Source organism: Scleropages formosus, chromosome 3 (assembly GCF_900964775.1).
Source record: "Scleropages formosus chromosome 3, fSclFor1.1, whole genome shotgun sequence".
Lineage (NCBI taxonomy): Eukaryota > Metazoa > Chordata > Actinopteri > Osteoglossiformes > Osteoglossidae > Scleropages > Scleropages formosus.
In genome coordinates, this window is record NC_041808.1 from 23764183 (window position 1) to 23781900 (window position 17718).

The window sequence follows — 17718 nt, forward strand, 5'->3', positions numbered from 1 at the left end:
TGAGAAGGAGTTATGTCCATGGTGAAGACTTTGTTTCCACTTACCTGCCATAGTAAAAGAAATGTTATGCAGCAACCAGAGAACAATGTATTTGATCTCGGGCATTTTATCTCGGTTTATGTTTTCTTTCCTCTGCTTCTGTGTGTCTGCAGTGACTTCTTCACATGTGAGCTGAAGCTGTGCCCAACAGTAAAGCAACACTTCAGCCCGAGTTTCACATCCTGCTCCTCCTTCCTCACTTGCATCAAGAAAATCGATTGTGAAATTCACACATTCCTCTGCGCAACGGAAGCACACTTACAGCACCATCGAAGCACTAGACATGTTCAGCAAAGCAGATACTGCAGGAGAATTGACTGTGATAGCACAACAACTTCTGACAAACACGTGAAATGTACACGGAACCGTTTTTCACGTGCACAATTTTTTGTTTGAGTCACTTGTGTCACAGCAAATTCACTTCACCTTTTTTTTCCTTTTTCCATTTTTCAAAAGTTCATTTAAAATGTCTTGTTTACTGAAGTGAGGAAGCATGGCTGAGAAGGTCCATAATGGTCCTGGGAAACATTTGCTGATTTCTATTAATTGTATCCATATCTGTGTGACATTTGATATACCCTTTGTTCTCTGCTAAAGGCATGCATGCACGCACTCACGTACACAGTCTGAAGCTGCTTGTCCCAAGCAGGTTCATGGCAAACCAAACCAGAGCCTAATCTGGCAACATGGGGCGCGGGGCTGGAGGGGGAGAGGACACATCCAGGATGGGATACCAGTCCATCACAAGGCACCCCAAACAGGGCTCAAAACCCAGATCCACTAGAGAGCGTGGACCCAGCCAAACCCGCTGGAAAAACCACGTAAACCCCACTCGATTTCGAAAGGCGTGAAGTCGAGGGAGTAACGAGAAGACAGACACACGGAAATCAGCTGTGAAAGCACGGTGAGGAACAATTTAAACCTTTATTAACAATAAAAAAATGACATTAAGCAGTATTGTATGGCCACGTGTTGTTTGTCAGTCCTGCATACAGTGATCGCACCGCAGCCTGCGCCATGGCCCTTAGGGTGTGCGTCGATGTTGTGGAAATTGCAGGAGTGACCCTTCCTCTTCTACACACAATCCCAGTTGGCCCACAAACCACCAGTTCTCTAGAAATAAACACATTCAGCTTTAAAACATGGCATTCGAATATAACGGTAATATAAAACGATGAACATAATAAATGCAAAATGGGAGAAACTATTATTATTATTATTATTATTATTATTTATAGAGCGCTCTTCTCATGTAGTGACACAGAGTGCTTTAACACAGGCATACAGCAAGAAAAATTTATACAAACAAAGAAGACAGTTAACTAATGGCTACCACAATGAAGAACTTATTATAGAGCTACAAGTAAACCTACTGGCCACTGGGGAAAGGAAGAAAAACTCCCAACTGAAGGCTGAGGAAGAAAAAAAACCTCTGGGGGTCCACGGGTCAGTGGTTGCCCACCCCTCCTGGGCATTCTAGAAAGTAACAATTTGTAAGCCAGTGTTTAACAAGTAATTATAATGTTGGTAAATGGCATCTCGGATCCCCGGCTCGGCATGGAACGTTTCGATCGTCACGGCAGATGGACATCATCCTCTGTCAGCACGGGTTTCGTCTGTCACCACCGGCCGGCCTCCTCAGGTCTTATGTAGCGAGGTAGTGCTCAACGAGAAGATAGGACAGAGTTAGTAATTTGTTACTTAAGTAAATTTAAAATGCATTTTTGTAAAGGTGATAAAATAAATAACCAAGACAGGTGGAATTACATTTCGAGGTGGAATGCCAGAGTGAACATGTAAGTCTTTAGTCGGGATTTGAAAACAGAAACAGACGGGGCATTTCTGACATTAACTGGTAGACTATTCCACAGTTTAGGTGCTCTATAACTAAAGGCGTGACCTCCTACCGAGGTCTTATTGATCACAGGTACTTTAAGGCAACCTGCATCCAATGAACGTAGATATCGTCCTGGGATATAAGAATCGGTGCTCTCGCAAAGGTAAGCCGGAGCAATGCCATGTATTGCCTTATAGCTCAAAAGTGGGATTTTATAATCAACTCCATAAGAGACCGGGAGCCAATGCAAGGATTTAAGTGCCGGTGTTATATATGGTCGTACTTCCTAGTTGTAGAAACAATTCTCGCAGCAGCATTTTGTACCAACTGTAGCCTGGATGCAGTCTGGTACGGACAACCCGGCAATAAAGCATTGCAGTAATCCAGTCTGCTGGAAACAAAAGCATGAACCAGAAATACATAACATCTAGTGTGTGAGTGACAGAGAGAGTGTGTGTGTTTCACTCATGGATGGATGGATGGGCGAGTGACCCGGTGCAAGTAGCGTATCTAGCAGTGTAAGTCACCACGGTGAATAAGGTGTGTGGGCTCACAACGCTGAGTTCGTTGGGAGTCGCTTTGGAGAAAAGCTTCTGCTAAATAAAGAAATATAAAAGTGTGACACGTGATGGTGAGATGGTGAGCAAGTACGGCCTGTTGATCGCTGCCTTCTCCCTCCGTCAGCTCCGCTCTCCCAGAAGTATGCAGCTGAGGCTATCCTGCTTCATGTGCGAACAACTGTAACTCCAAACTAAAATTTGCATCAAAAAATCGTTGAAAGCGAAGACAAATTTTCACATTACGTAAATAATCGGAGCGATGACATTTCGAAGTTTACCGTAAATTAATAATTTACATATTAAACACACAAACTTGTATCAGCCGTGAGCGGCTGTCATAAGATTTTATCGAAAACCAGACGTGCTTCACAGTAAATGTTCATTTCAGAGCTCAGAATCTGAATGACAGCGACCGGCTGCAATGTGGTCATCGCTGGTCACTCAGTCATCGTTCTTTCCTTCTTATTTTAGCTAACTTCCACGCTTTAATTTTGACTTTTTCCTGCTTCTCTCCACTTACATTTACATTTATTCATTCAGCAGACACTTTTCTCCAAAGCGACGTGCATCTCATAGAAAATATGAGAATGTGTGCATTACATTAGCAGAAGGAGACAAGTGCAGTTAGTTTCTTTCTTTCCAGTTTGAACCATGTTCACTTCCCTTTCTTATCTTTAGAACAGGGACAAAATAAATGGGAGAAGGTCAAGCGTCATTAATTCACACACGATTCTCACACACGCTATCCGTCTCTGCACATACGCATCAGCAGAAGTGTGTGCGCAGTGTGTTAACTTCAGCTTTGCACCATTTATCGTATTTCAGAGGTGTTTTTGCCATTTCATGCCCTGCAGCGTGATGATGACTGTGTCACTTGTGCAACTTCTCACTGTTAGCGTTCCACTAATCTCATTTGTGGATCGCATTTTCGGTTAGGAAAGAATTATCTTTTTTCTCCAACCTTGATATTAGGGCGCACAGCGCCGTGGATTTGGATGGGGCGAAGAAGGACGCAGAGGCAGCGTTCATCTCTAACATTTTATTTGAACACCGGCACACAGGGAAATAACGCTCTCGGTCCGAGGACCCCGTTTCCTCCGGGACCTGCGCGTCTAGCCCGCCTTCCCAGCCTGCTTAGCGCCCCCACGCCCAAACCCCCCGCATATTCCCCTTACGTCACCGAACGCTAACCAATCACAACACACGCATTTCCCGCCTAAAACACAGTCACGCGGGTCGCTACAATATGTTCTGAAAACTTTTTCTTCGTGAGTAGTAAAACTAAGCAATATTACAATTACAGGTTAATTTAAATGTGTACATTTATGTGACACTTTTCTCCAACTCGATTTACAATGTTAAGGTTGCAGCTATTACAGTGACACACTTACAACGGTTTACCCATTTAGAGCTGGGTAATTTTTCACTGGAGTAATTTAGGGTAAAGTACTTTGCTCGTGGGGAATACAGCTGGAGATGATGGGGATCAAACCCGTAACCTTTGGATCCTAAGGCAGCAACTCTAAGCATTGCACAGTTACAGTGCAGTGTTGTATGTTCTGCTACATCTGTTTAAATGACAGTTCTTGTGTCAAAAACGTTTTAACTTTTGAAACTGCAGCAGAGCCTGAACTAGTGCCTTTTCTTATCATCTAGAACTTTTGTAACAACTCACAGGACGTAATGCGGCCCGAAGGCCGAGCCGTGGGTTGGTTGTGAGGCCACAGAATGTGGCGAGGTGCTTCGTGTGGGACGGACGGACGGACGCACGCACACACGCGCGCGCACACACACACACACACACACACACCTCTCCAGGGCTGCAGGTTTGAATCCTGCTCAGTCCGTGTGGAGTTTACACGTTTTCCCCATACAATCAGTTCTCAGAGGTGCAGCAGCAAACAATTCAAGAGTAAATATTTAATTGAAAGGACATATATGCGCAGCGCCAGGTGAATTGTTTCCTCGCACACTCCAAAGATGTGTGTTTCAGGTGGATGGTTGACTCTAAATTGTATGCGTGTGTGTTTTACTTTGCTTTGCAGTATAAACGGGCAAATGGTGGTAGGGAGTTTAGTGCCTTGTAGCCAACACTGTATTTTGTCTTGGACAAAGGCATTAGCAAAATACTAGTTAATACTGTGGGTCACTTTGGAGGAAAGTTCCTGCTAAATTAATAAATGCAAATGTGGAGGAGAAATTTCATTTGGGGCAGCATAGTAGCACCGTGTGTAGTGATGGGGTCCCACAGCACCTGGGCAGTGTGAAAGGATGAGTTCAATCCCCGCTCAGTCTGTGCGGAGTTTGCATGTTCTCTCCATGTCTGTGTGGGTCTTCTTGCAGGTGCTCTGGTTTCCTCCCACAGTGCAAAGACATGCTGTTCAGGTTCCCCCATAGTGTGTGAGTGAGAGAGAGAATGTGTTCCACTCATGGATGGATGGATGGATGGATGAGTGACCCAGTGTAAGTAGTGTATCTAGCAGTGTAAGTTACCTTGGTTGAATAAGGTGTGTCGGCTCATAACACTACATAGAGCTCACTGGAAGTCACTTTGGGGAAAAGTGTCTGCTAAATAAAGTGATGTAATTCTGTACCTTACATTTATATTTACATTTATTCATTTAGCAGATGCTTTTGTCCAAAGCGATGTACACGTCAGCAAAAGTACAATAGGCATTACATTAAGAGAAGGAGCTGCAGACATTAAAGTCTCAAGCAAGCCTAGTTCGTTACCTACTTGCTGCACCGAGATTCATCGTTCAAGTAGTAGGTGCATAAAACACAGGATAGACAAATCCTGATACCCTCCTACCATTTTTTTAAAAAATAATATTAAGTTAAGATACACAAGCAAGCAAATACAATGCCGGAGTAGTGCTGAATAAGGTTGTATAATCTGGGGATGCTTATGCAATTACGACGCGTGAACAGTTACACCGCAAACGAGCTGGAGAGATCTTGGGCGAAGTGGATCTGGAAAAGGTGGGTTTTCAGACCCTTCTTGAAAATAGACAGAGTTTCCGCAGTCCTGAGTGACAGGGGGGAAGGTCATTCCACCACAACGAACCGAGAACCTCCGAACCTCCTTACCTTTACCTACACCTTAATATTTAAATTGTAGTACTATAATTTTGCCACACGAGGGCGATAAATTTTCGTAGCCGGAAGTTTCTTGTAGGATATTGTCTTTAGTTTTCCTAGAGACTCGTTGACTTCTAAAAGAAAACAGTAAATAAAACACCCCTGTCGCAGGAGCGGCTTTGTGCTAAAGTACCGTGTTTCACCGCCGAAGTCAAAGAGAAGCGTTCAGCTGCGTTTTTTTTTTTTTTTTTTTTTGGTTCCCCCGGAGGTTATTAGGGAGTAACCCGAACAATGCTCACTTGTTGTGCAGCGTGAAGTCGGAAGTGTGTGTCCTGAAGTTGCTGAACGTGCAGGTACGTGTCGCCTTTCCCGACCCGCCCGGTCATGCTTCCGTCACGTGCGTGCGTACTTCGCACCGCGCTCTGCTCTGCTCTGCTCTGCGGAATAAAGTGTTTATCCTTAAAGCAGCAGAAGCAGCTGTAGCAGCTGTAGCGGCAGAGGGGCGACATGTCCAAGAGCGCAGCGCCGGGACACAAGAAGAAGCCGCAGAGGTGGGTTTACTTCTCAGTGTGTGAAGTAGTACTTAGTACCAAACCAGGTGTGTACGTAACCGTAACTACATTCGTTCATACATGCAAATTTATTTTTTTCACCAGGATTTACCATGGTCGGGAAAAACTTCATTGAGATTTATCTCTTTATTCACTGGTTTAGTTTGGTAAAAAGGAAACAGAAAAAACTGGGTACAGCTATAATTTATGTATCCAGAAAGTAATTTAAATTTTTGACATTTCTTTTGAATTTACATTCATTCATTTATTTAGCAGACACTTCAGTGACTTCTCCAAAGCAACTTCCAATGAACTCTATGTAGTGTTATGAGCCCACACACCTTATTCACTGTGGTGACTTACACTGCTAAATACACTACTTACACTGGGTCATTCATCCATACATCAGGGGAACACACTCTCTCTGTCACTCACACACTCTGGGGGAACCTGAACAGCATGTCTTTGGACTGTGGGAGGAAACCAGAGCACCCAGAGGAAACTCACGCAGACAGGGGGAGAACATGCAAAATCCACACAGACCAAGTAGGGATTGAACCCATGTTCTCTTGCACCACCCAGGCTCTGTGAGACAGCAGCACTACACACTGTGCCACCGTGATGAATTTGGGATTGCTGGTAGTGTAGTGGTTGGAGCTGCTGCCTTTGCACCCAGAGGTTGCAGGTTCAAGTCTCATCTCCAGCAGTTGTTCCCTTGAGCAACATACCTAACATAAATTGCTCTAGTAAAATTACCCAGCTGAATAAATAAGTAAATAATTGTAGGTAGCACTTTGGAGAAAAGCGTCAGTTAATGAACAAAGGTAAATTTGAATGACATTAAAACTAATTTGAAATGATGGAGCATAAGAACACACTCCTGTTCAATGTCAGTTGTTGTCTCATGTCACCCATAATCATTTGCAGTGTTCGTCATGTTATTGCTCACCGTCAATCAGAAACACCAGACACAACCTGTAGGCACTGTGGAAGTGAGTTGAGCTGGGTGTCTGGTTGCTTTTTACTCCCAAGTAATTGTGGGAAATGCAGGTTTCACTTCAAAACAGAAATAAGTAAGTAATGAAACTGCAATTAATCTTGAAAATATGTCTTCAAAAAATTCATAACTCAGACATTAAAAGTTCATAGTGTGGCACCTGTGTGTGTTTGTGCTTCATACACATATAGAACACATTTATTTTTATAAAAGCTCACAGGCTACATTTTAAGTTGCTATCAGAAATGTAACTGCATGATATATCTAGTTATAAATGTCATCATTTTTCAGTGTGTTATGGGACATAAATGCCCTCTACATACAGAATTATACTTCTTTAATGGTTTATGATCATGAACACTGCATGTTAGTAGCAAATGACTGTCAGCTGTATTCTGACATAAATCATCATTATTGTTATTCTTCATTAATCAGAGTTTCTGACCGAGGTATTTTACAGTGTAGGGGCGTTATTTCAATACAACACACACTGTCTGAAACCACTTGTCCTGACCAGCGTTGCAGCGAACCAGAGCCTAACCCGGCAACACAGGGCGCAAGGCTGGAGGGGGAGGGGACGCACTCTGGATGGGACACCAGTCTGCTGCAAGGCATCCCAAGAGGACTTGAACCCCAGACCCGCCAGTGAGCGGGAACCAGCCAAACCCGCTGTGCCCCCACGCCCCATGCCCCGTTACAACATATATGTATGAAACGTGGACACAGATCATGTCTTGTTTCTTTCCAGGCCCAGGCTTGACCTGAAGTTTCTGCAGAGGTTCTACTGCATCCAGAAGGTCCTTTTCCCCACATGGTCAAATCAGAATGTGCTCATGTTCGGAACGCTGCTCGGTGTCACACTTTTCGGTACGATTCTTATTTCTGTTGGCATACATTGCTGTGCAAGGGTATTCATTGTTTATTCTTCAGAGACACTTACTCAAAAACACTGCTGGCTCACTGCTACCCTATAGCAGGGGTATCAAACATAAGGCCCTTGCAAAGTTTTTCTCTGGCAGACAGTAATACTGATGAGTTATATAATTACCTCTTATTAACAAATTCACACACACACACACAGATTGGCTGAAGCCGCTTGTCCCAGGTGGGGTTGCGGCAAGCCAGAGCCTAACCTGACAACACAGGGCATAAGGCTGGAAGGGGAGGACATGACGCCAGTCCATCGCAAGGTACCCCAAGCAGGACTCAAACCCCAGAACCACCGGAGAGTAGCGCTCTTCCAAACCCACTGCACCCCCTATTAACAAATAGCTGCACATATTTGCAGTATAAAGCTATGATTTTTTTTTTTTTCCCTGAAATGACTTTCTCAATGTTGGAATGTGTAGAAACATACAGGTTAGCAAAGGGTTAATGTTGCATCAGTGTACTGCGCTAGATACGTATAGTTGGAAATAGCTTGTATAACTTACAGTTCCTTTGAATAGTGCTTCTCCAAAGTGCAGGTCATTGTCTCTGATGTCACAAATCTGATGTGCAAAATCTGCCTGCAGCAGCTGCCATGATGCTTGTTTGGCCTGCAGTATAAAACGAGTTTGACATCGCTGCCCTAGGTGCAATAAACCTTAAAAAAAAATTATTGTAAAATAACATATCTTTAATTTGTGCACTTACTTAAAATTTATACTAGAAGAAAAAAGCTAAAAAAAAAATATTGAAATGAAAGAAAATTTGCCTTTTTTTTACCTCACACACACACTGGCTAAAGCTGCTTGTCCCAAGCGGGGTTGCAGCGAACCGGAACCCAGCAACACAGGACAGAAGGCCGAAGGGGGAGGGGACACACCCAGGATGGGACGCCAGGCCATCGCAAGGCACCCCAAGCAGGACTCGAACCCCAGACCCACCAGATAGCGGGACCTGGCCAAACCTGCTGCCCCCCCCCCCCCTTCCCTCTATTCCAAATTTATTTTAGTGTTTTAATTGTTCCATCTTATGAGAAGTTGCATTTTCAGATTGAGACACTAGAATAGCATAAAATGATGCTTTGTTTTTTTTTCAGAACTATTGGCTTATGATCTGATTTTGCTTTGCAGAACAACTGGTCATTTACCAAGTGGGCGTTATTCCCAGCAAGTTTTATGAAGTTCTTGCGGGTCAAGACCTGGAGGCCTTCAAGACGCTTTTGCTGTTCGCAGGACTTTTGATTGTACTGAACTCTATGGTGAGTTCACCAGTAGGACGCGCGCTTAGCTGTTTCCATCTTTGACTTTAGCTGGTAGGTTTTAAATGTCTCAAATAGTCCCATAGGCAAATTTTTACATCATCCTTCAGTAAAGGGAGCGCATGCTGTCCTGTTCAATAACGTGTTATTACAACATGAATGTCAGCACTTATCTGTTAGACTGTATTTATCTGTTACATTTGACTGTACACTGATTCTTCTTGTTCAGAACGTTCATGTTGGAAAATTTTGAAGACAAACATTTTTTTCAGTTTATTTAAGTTGCATTTTCTTCACTTTCATTTTTTTTTTTTTTTTTAAAAATAATGTGTATGTTTGCAGAGTGAATGTCACGTGTGCCATTATTTGTCTGTTCAAAACCTCCTAACAGAGCAGAAGTGTGAGACTTTAGAATGGCGAGACGGTATTTGCACCTCATAGCTATATCCAAGACTTTACAGAACCTGCTGAACAAGAAGGCAGAGGAATCTTTCTTTTGGTGTGCTTTTATTGATTGCATAGATAATAAAGCTAACAGATACTGGGGACTGTTGCACATGCCGTTTCAAGTTAGCGAAAGATGATAAATTCCTGCACTGGACTGGAATCCCATCCACAGTGTTCCCTATTCTTAAAGTGATCTAATTCATTATAGCTTCACCTGGGGTTTTTACAGAATCTAACTTATGAATAAAGCAAAGAACATATTGTATTAATAAACTTTTCTTGACTGTGACGTAGTGCTTAGATTTACGAACACACCGAGTGACACCCTTCCAGTCCCAACTGTGTATGAGGACCCGGTGTATCGCTGTGCGGGCCAGACTGACAGTGTCTAATGGCATGTTTGTCATCTCTCAGCTGAAGAGCCTGGACCAGTTCATCTGCAGTGTGATGTACGTGAGCTGGCGGAAGAGTCTCACCGAGTGGCTGCACACGTTCTACTTTCAGAGCAGGGTGTACTACACACTCAATGTGCTGCGGGAGGACCTCGACAACCCGTACGGATTCCTTCTCTCGCTCTCTCACACACACACACACACACACACACCATAATATCAATAATGCTGTTTCGTTTATTTGCGAGTTGTTTTGCATTTCGGCACTTTTATAATGATACGTTGACCCTGGAGATATTGCACAATGGATTGCTTTTGTAACCATTGAAAAAACTAGAGATTTTCCGGTACAATAATTTTGTCCTTTTTCCCCAGCCAGTCAATCATGACTGTTCCCCACTTATCTTAATACAAAAAAACCTCTCTTGTTTCAGGATAAAAGTGCTGTGTTTGAAGTGACTGTTAATGTCTGCAGTTTTAAAGTTCAGATGTATGCAATATGCACAGATAGGCATTTTATATTATGATTGAATTCTCTTTTTATAATCCAGTTTCTAGTCTGCCGTTGTCATTGTGCACATCTTCTCGGTCATTTGGCTTTTTTGTATTATTTTGTCACGGAATCTCTTAAAAAAAACAAAGAGGAACCACACAGTCCTTGTATTATAAATGTTTGAGTTATAAATTTTCAGAAACATGTCTGGTGTATGGATTTGCGCACAAATCAAGTTACAGGCAGACTTTGAATCCTAATTGTGTTTATAAATTTAAGACCCCCTGTATAGAAGTTAGACATCATTCAGCAAAAAGCACTGCACCAATTTGGTGAAAATACTGTATAAACAATGTTGGTATAGATCTTCAGTACATGCTTGTTTGCTGTGTGTCGCTGTGCTGTTTGTGTGTGTCAGGGACCAACGCATCAGCCAGGACACGGAGCGGCTTTGCAAGCAGATGAGCACCATGGCGAGCCGCCTCATCCTGTCCCCCTTCACCCTGGCCTACTACACCTACCAGTGCTTCCGCAGGTGATGTGGGCAGTCACGGCATTCAGGCAGTCAGGCACACACCTGTATGAGTGTGTGACTCTGTCTCCGGGAGTACTACATGGACCCACATTCAGACACACACCTGTTTGAGTGTGTGACTTTGTCTCCCGCAGCACTGGGTGGGTCGGCCCCACGAGCATTTTCGGATACTTTGTCGTTGGAACTGTTGTCAACAAGATACTGATGGGGCCCATTGTGTCCACACTTTTTGATCAGGAGAAGCTGGAGGGCAACTTTAGGTACGGAATCCCTTCTCTCATGTCCATGCTGTTTTCTTCAAAAGACACTATTGAAATGTGTACTTAAGAGGCTTTATCACAGGTTAATATTGTCTGGTGCAACGTTTGTTAATCTCTACTGGAGAACACCAAAGGCGCAGTAAAACAAGCTTCTCAGAAATACTCAAAGCAAACTTTAGACCATCAGTTCAAGGTATTAAACTTTAATATTGTGCAAGTGGGGGGCGCGGTGGCGCAGTGGGTTGGACCGGGTCCTGCTCTCCGGAGGGTCTGGGGTTCGAGTCCCGCGTGGGGTGCCTTGCGACGGAGTGGTGTCCCGTCCTGGGTGTGTCCCCTCCCCTTCCAGCCTTACGCCCTGTGTTGCCGGGGAGGCGATACTGTATGGGACGAGCGGTTCAGAAAATGTGTGTGTGTGTGTGTGTGTGTGTGTTGTGCAAGTTTAATTTTGTTCTGTGTTATATATTTCTATTTTTATTTGACAAAGTGCACTGTAAGGAGTGATAAATAAACTGATGTCCCCCACCCCAGGTTCAAGCATATGCAGATCAGAGTGAATGCTGAATCTGTTGCCTTCTACAGGTAAGTTAGTGGTCTTTACCCAGCTGGCCACAACCACTAACACAGAATGCCCTGAGTTTTTAAACCTATGTGGAAATGCACTTTGTTAAAGTATGACAAGTACATACCTAATTGCATTGTATTATGGATTTTTTTTATACAGGTAATATGTGAGCACTGATTGGAAGCTTGAAATAGATATAAAATATATTTATGTACAATATTCACTGTGCTCATATTTCAGTTTCTTTAATTCTTAAGAAATTTGCAAAAATGTCTAAAATCCTGTTTTCACTTTGTTGTTATGGGGTATTAAGTGTAGATTGATGAGCTAAAAATGATTTTAAACAATACTAGCATAAGGCTTCAACATAAAAAATGTGAGAAATATGGAGAGGTCTGAATACTTTCTGAATGCATTTTACATGGGGGATACATAAAGTCCTCAAGGTTCTTAAACTGTGATGTACATAAATGTGAAGATAGTTATGCAGGTCTTACATTGACTTATGTGGAATATAAAGGAATACAGACATGGTTTTTTCATGCTGGTAATCTGGTAGTCTGGAGGCATCCTCAACCTGCCTTTTACTTTGCTTTCATTACTGTGCTTAAGACTGCATCTGGTAAAGGCAGTATGTATGTAAAAAGGAAGTGAACCCCCAGCGAAACGACTGGCAGTGTGCGGTTGGATGTACTTACTCAGCCTCTCTGTGTTTGTGTCTGTGAGCAGAGCTGGAAAGGTGGAGCACATGAGGACGGACCGAAGGCTCCAGGAGCTGCTCCGCACCCAGAGGAGCCTCATGAACAAGGAGTTCTGGCTCTACAGTAAGAGAGCGCTGGCAGTTGTCTGTCTTTGTGTGGCTCACTGCAGCCACTGCAAGGTCTTATCCTGGCAACACGTGTGTGTCTGGAATTCACACCTCTGTATGAACAGTGTCCAACATTAATACTAGAAGAGGAGGCTGCATCTGTAAAGACTGGGACTGCTTTTCTCACAACCTGCGCCTCCTCGCCCTGGACACTGACCGAGTTTTCTGACACCTCTCCACAGTTGGGGTGAACACCTTTGACTATGTGGGCGGCTTCCTGAGCTACATGGTGATCGCCATCCCCATCTTCACTGGGGTGTACAGTGGGCTGAACCCCGCGGAACTGAGTGCTCTCATCAGCAGGGTGAGCACAAGCACAGCTAGGTGGGCTGCCAGGTTTGAGCAGTGAAGGAAATCATCTTGGAAAAACAAGTTTGCCCTAGCACATATGTAGTGAAGGGGAATTAAACATTTTAACTTTTTTTGAATTATCCTAATCTTTTTTCCCTCCAGAATGCCTTTGTCTGCATCTACCTGATAAACTGCTTTACCCAGCTGATAGACCTGTCCACCACGCTTTCAGACGTGGCCGGGTACACCCACAGGTGACACACCGGTTCACCTTTGGTACATCACCAGCGTGTCTGTGTCTAGCATGAGAGTGCGACGAGCATCACGTTATACTGTGTCCCTCAGTTTTTCTTGGTTGTTTTCGTTTTGTCCTTTGGCTTGTACAGTGCCCATATGACTGTTTCTGCAGAATTGGTGAGCTAATGGAGGTGATGTGTGACATCATACAGAAGCAGTGTGACTATGACCCAACATCTGGGGATACTTATGATTTTGACAGGTCAGGAGAGAATCTCAGTGGCTTCTTGCAGATGTGTGAGAAAATAAATTCCAGTTCAGCTCATTATGCACAAATGCTCGCACCCGCACTGTCTTTTGTCGCCAGCAGTGATGTGCAGCCGTCTCACAGTGCAGCGGACACAGCCTTTGTCCTCGACCGGTTGTCCTACAAGTCTCCATTCTCGGATGATCTGCTAGTGAAGGACTTGACTCTGAAGATCAGCCAAGGCACACATGTGTTGGTTGTGGGCAACACTGGCACTGGGAAGACATCCCTCCTGAGGGTTCTCAACCGACTATGGGAGTCCTCTAGCGGTCAGTGTGAAGGGCCTCAGCAGGAAGAAAAAGGCTTTGCCATCTGTACAACTCACTCACAGGCAAATTTATCTTGTACTGTTAATAGGCTTCATGCAAAGTTACGAAAAACATGTACACTGTAACCTTGATGAGGCACAAAATACATATGAAATGACTGGTTCTCAAGGGAGTCCATATCTGGTGCCCTTCAGCGAGATGCTGCAGTGGGATAGCTAGACTAAAAATTAATGTGTGTAAATGGGTAAAATTTCTTGTTTTAATATATGGGCAGCACGGTGGCACAGCGAATAGCACTACTGTCTCACAGCACCTGGGTGGTTTGAGAGGACATGGGTTTAATCCATTCACTTATGTTGTTTACCTTTTAATGTGTTACAGACCATTACTTCACATTACAAAACTTGTGGTCAGGGGATATGTAGGACTATTATTTACCTTGTGTAAGTGTGTTTTCAGAGTGCTGTAGTGGTGGAGGAAGGGCACGCTGACTGAGGGGTTCACTCTCCTCCACAGGATTCATCCACATGACCACGTGTTTTGGGCCCCGGGGGGTCCTCTTCCTGCCTCAGAAGCCTTACTTGACAGACGGGACTCTGCGAGAACAGGTGCGTCTGTGTCATAAACAAACTCCTCCTACTTCAGCAAAAGAGTCCACTGAACGCAGTCATCTTTGCTGTATGACAGGTTATCTACCCACTGAAGGAGATCTACCCAGCCTCAGGTGCAGCTTCCATTGCTTACTATTGAGAAATGTGTAAAAAAAAGTGATGTTGCTGGGAAAGTGCGAGGTCTCCTTGTCTGAACTATGAGCCTCTCGTGCACAGGGTCTGTGGACGATGAGAGGATCCTGCAGTTCCTCAAGCTCGCTGGAGTGGTGAGTCACGAAGACTCAAGGCCCTGTTCTCATTTATGATCCGTGTTGGACTTGCGCCTTCCTGACTGTTACTGTCGTGTTGCAGTCGAACCTGTTGAAAAGGACGGGAGGACTGGACGAGAAGGTCGACTGGAACTGGTAACGTAGTGTCCTGTTTCGGTATGGGCATGGAGACACTGTCAGTGGATCTGGTGGAAAACATACTCTCAGAAGAGATTGCCCATTTGGTCTTTTATGTCCTGTTTGTGTTCACACGTATGAGAATGTATTATGTAGAATTGTACAGGTCACTTTCTCTGTGTCGCTGTGGCGTAGGTACGATGTCCTGTCACCTGGGGAAATGCAGCGGCTCTGCTTCGCTCGCCTTTTCTACCTGCAGCCCAAATACGCAGGTCAGAGGGGACATGGGGCTGTAGTGAGGACATTTGTTCTGCGTGTGTGTGTACTCACTTGTTCCTTGTATTGCCTCTGAAAGCTTAAGTCACATGTTCATACTTCAGTGTGAAGAAATGGCTGAGGAGTCAGCAGTTTGTGTGGTCTTTGAGTTTCTTGTGAAGGTGAAAATGCACACAGCTAATATTACCACATGCACACTTAATACGTGACTTCGCTGTGCAGTTGGGGACACCTACATGGGCACTAGCGGTATCTGATGATGGGTAAAACACTTAAAAGATACATAGAAATTGCTGATCTGCCCCTTAGTGGTCACCCATGAGCTGTCCCGGTGACAAGCACATCAGAGAGGATTGACGGTCAGAGAAATGCCAGAGGACATCTCCTTCACAGGCACTTCACAGCAGGTTGTCAAAACAGCATGTTCTCATCAGCACAACATACGAGCACATGATGGGAGCAGGTGACATCGGTTCTCAGGTGTGACGTGACAAAACCCATGCTTATGATACCGTGCCTTTTGATATTGTCAGGCACTGGTTATTCCAGCCTGCTCAATTTTATAAGCTGGCTGTTCACTCTCACCAGCTGAAAGCCTATGTGTGATATAATGCATTAAATTTTAGCATTTTTATAATTCAGAACTTAATTTTTCACAGCAAATTGAGTAATGAATCCTAATCCTATTTTTAATACACTTTACACATAGAAATCATTGTTTTCGAAACAGAGCACACCATGGTATTATTGAGGTGCCCTGTAGCCAGGCTGAGATTAGCTGACAGATAGTGTGTAGACAGCTGTATAATTTCTGTAAAATATGAGGAGCCTCTGCAGCGCAGAACAGCTTGTCTCTTAGCTGTTGAATGGTTGTTTTCCCACCAGATAAGTGACGTAATTTCTCACTATTTCGAGGAATCGGTCATGTGGTGGGTGTTTTGCAGCGCTCTGCATCACCCTGTGGTGGAGTGCGCTCTGTAAAAATAAACTGGAATTAAAGTGAGTTATTTTTTAGCCTTGTGTGTGTGCTGAGCTCCTGCTGGACAGCATCTCCTGTTGGGTCACTCTAGGAGCTGTCCAGCGGAGGTGCGTTTGGTCGTCGGTCTTCAGGCTGTTGCACCTCTCCAATTACGACCTCTACCATCCTGGGGTTCATCAGATGTAATTCCAGGGTCTCTAGTCCATCCACTCTTTGTGGAATGTGATTGGGCGTTATGGCCTAAAAGTGGTGTTCGTCTCTCACTGCGTGTGCAATCTGTTCTGCATGTTCACACCATTTGTGAAACGTTTGCACTTTAACTACAGCATTTTTGGAGCTTCTGTGAAACAGCACGTAACACGGATCTGCAGCTCTATTTTCGTGCCACTGTCAGAGATGTTCCTGAATTACTGCTGCTCTCACAGTTCTGGATGAGGCGACCAGTGCCCTGACTGAAGAGGCCGAAGGGCAGCTGTATCGTGCCTGTAAGCAGCTTGGCATGACACTGATGAGTCTGGGCCACCGCAGCAGCCTGGAAAAGGTCATTCTGCCGCTGAAGCCACCCGCAAGACATTTACATTTATTCATTTAGACCACGCTTTTCTCCAAAGCGATATGCATCTCGGAGGAAAAAATACAGTGAGACTGGGCTGCAGCACCATGTGGTTGATGTTGCAACCGTAGTCAACAGGGTTCCTATGAGCACCACGAATAAATCATTTAATTCATGAGGGCTTTTCAAAAATTGGTTGCATGGCTCCAAATCAGATCCTTAAGTTCTAAATTGCTAAGAAATTTTGTGTTTTTTGCACTGCTTTATCATGACACGATGCTGAACTGTGATGCTCAGGAAGTGACTGCCCCTCCTCTGCAGCTGCACCACCCCGTGTCTTCACTCTGCCACTTTGTCGTCCTGTCAACGTGTGACATTCACTTTTATTGACTTATTTCTTAGGCATCATATTACAATAAGACAAAGTTGCTACAGGTGGCTGTTTGTCTCCACTGTTATAAGGAAATTACTGTCTTTCCACTATAGCATCATGATGTGCTTCTGAAGCTGTGTGGAGGCGGGCGGTGGGAGCTGATCACGCTCAGGCCATGAGCTCTGCACGCTCAAGGGGATTCGTGGAGCTCAGCTGTGTATCCGCCAACCTTCCATCTCAACAAAGGGAATCACTATGCACTCCAGAACCTGTGCAACACATTTTTATAGTACAGTAGTGCCCCCTTATCTGCAGAAACTATGTTCCAAGACCTCCAGCAGATTCCTGAAACCACGGATAGTACCTAACCTTATATATACATTTTTTTCCTATGCAAAAGAAGAAGAATGAAAACTAAGGACCAATGCCCAGGTCCTCATAAGTATTGGTTTTTTTTTTTTTTTTATATTTGAAAAAAGGGGTTACTGGGAACACAAGCACTGCGATACCATGACTGTCAATCTGATAACTGAGACGGCTACTAGGAGACTAACAGGTGGGTGGCATATACAGTGTGGATATGCTGGACACAAGGATGATTCATGTCCTGGGCGGGACGGTGCGAGATT

General features: G+C 44.2%; 1 protein-coding gene across 3 annotated transcripts; it reads left to right on the forward strand.

Annotated features, from left to right (window-relative positions):
- Positions 1 to 5998: 5998 nt before the first annotated feature.
- Positions 5999 to 17525, forward strand: abcd4 (ATP-binding cassette, sub-family D (ALD), member 4). Of its 3 annotated transcripts, XM_029250697.1 has the most exons (19): positions 5999 to 6068; positions 7814 to 7932; positions 9123 to 9250; positions 10112 to 10251; positions 11001 to 11117; positions 11252 to 11377; positions 11906 to 11956; positions 12669 to 12763; positions 12990 to 13111; positions 13261 to 13352; positions 13508 to 13597; positions 13706 to 13911; positions 14428 to 14519; positions 14599 to 14635; positions 14739 to 14788; positions 14874 to 14926; positions 15104 to 15180; positions 16589 to 16704; positions 17203 to 17525. In XM_029250697.1, the coding sequence occupies exons 1-19, from the start codon at positions 6025 to 6027 to the stop codon at positions 17266 to 17268; spliced, it is 1821 nt and encodes a 606-aa protein (XP_029106530.1). In that variant the 5' UTR covers positions 5999 to 6024; the 3' UTR covers positions 17269 to 17525. The 3 variants fall into 3 exon arrangements, with proteins under 3 accessions (XP_029106530.1, XP_029106531.1, XP_029106532.1); XM_029250698.1 differs by lacking the exons at positions 16589 to 16704; positions 17203 to 17525 and adding an exon at positions 15494 to 16562; XM_029250699.1 differs by lacking the exons at positions 14599 to 14635; positions 16589 to 16704; positions 17203 to 17525.
- The last annotated feature ends 193 nt before the right edge of the window (positions 17526 to 17718 follow it).

Coding starts and splice junctions, on each gene's coding strand:
- abcd4 (XM_029250697.1), top strand. CDS start 6,025: ATGTCCAAGAGCGCAGCGCCGGGACACAAGAAGAAGCCGCAGAG. Junction 6,069..7,813: donor CACAAGAAGAAGCCGCAGAG/GTGGGTTTACTT, acceptor GTTTCTTTCCAG/GCCCAGGCTTGACCTGAAGT. Junction 15,181..16,588: donor CCTGCAGCCCAAATACGCAG/GTCAGAGGGGAC, acceptor CTGCTCTCACAG/TTCTGGATGAGGCGACCAGT.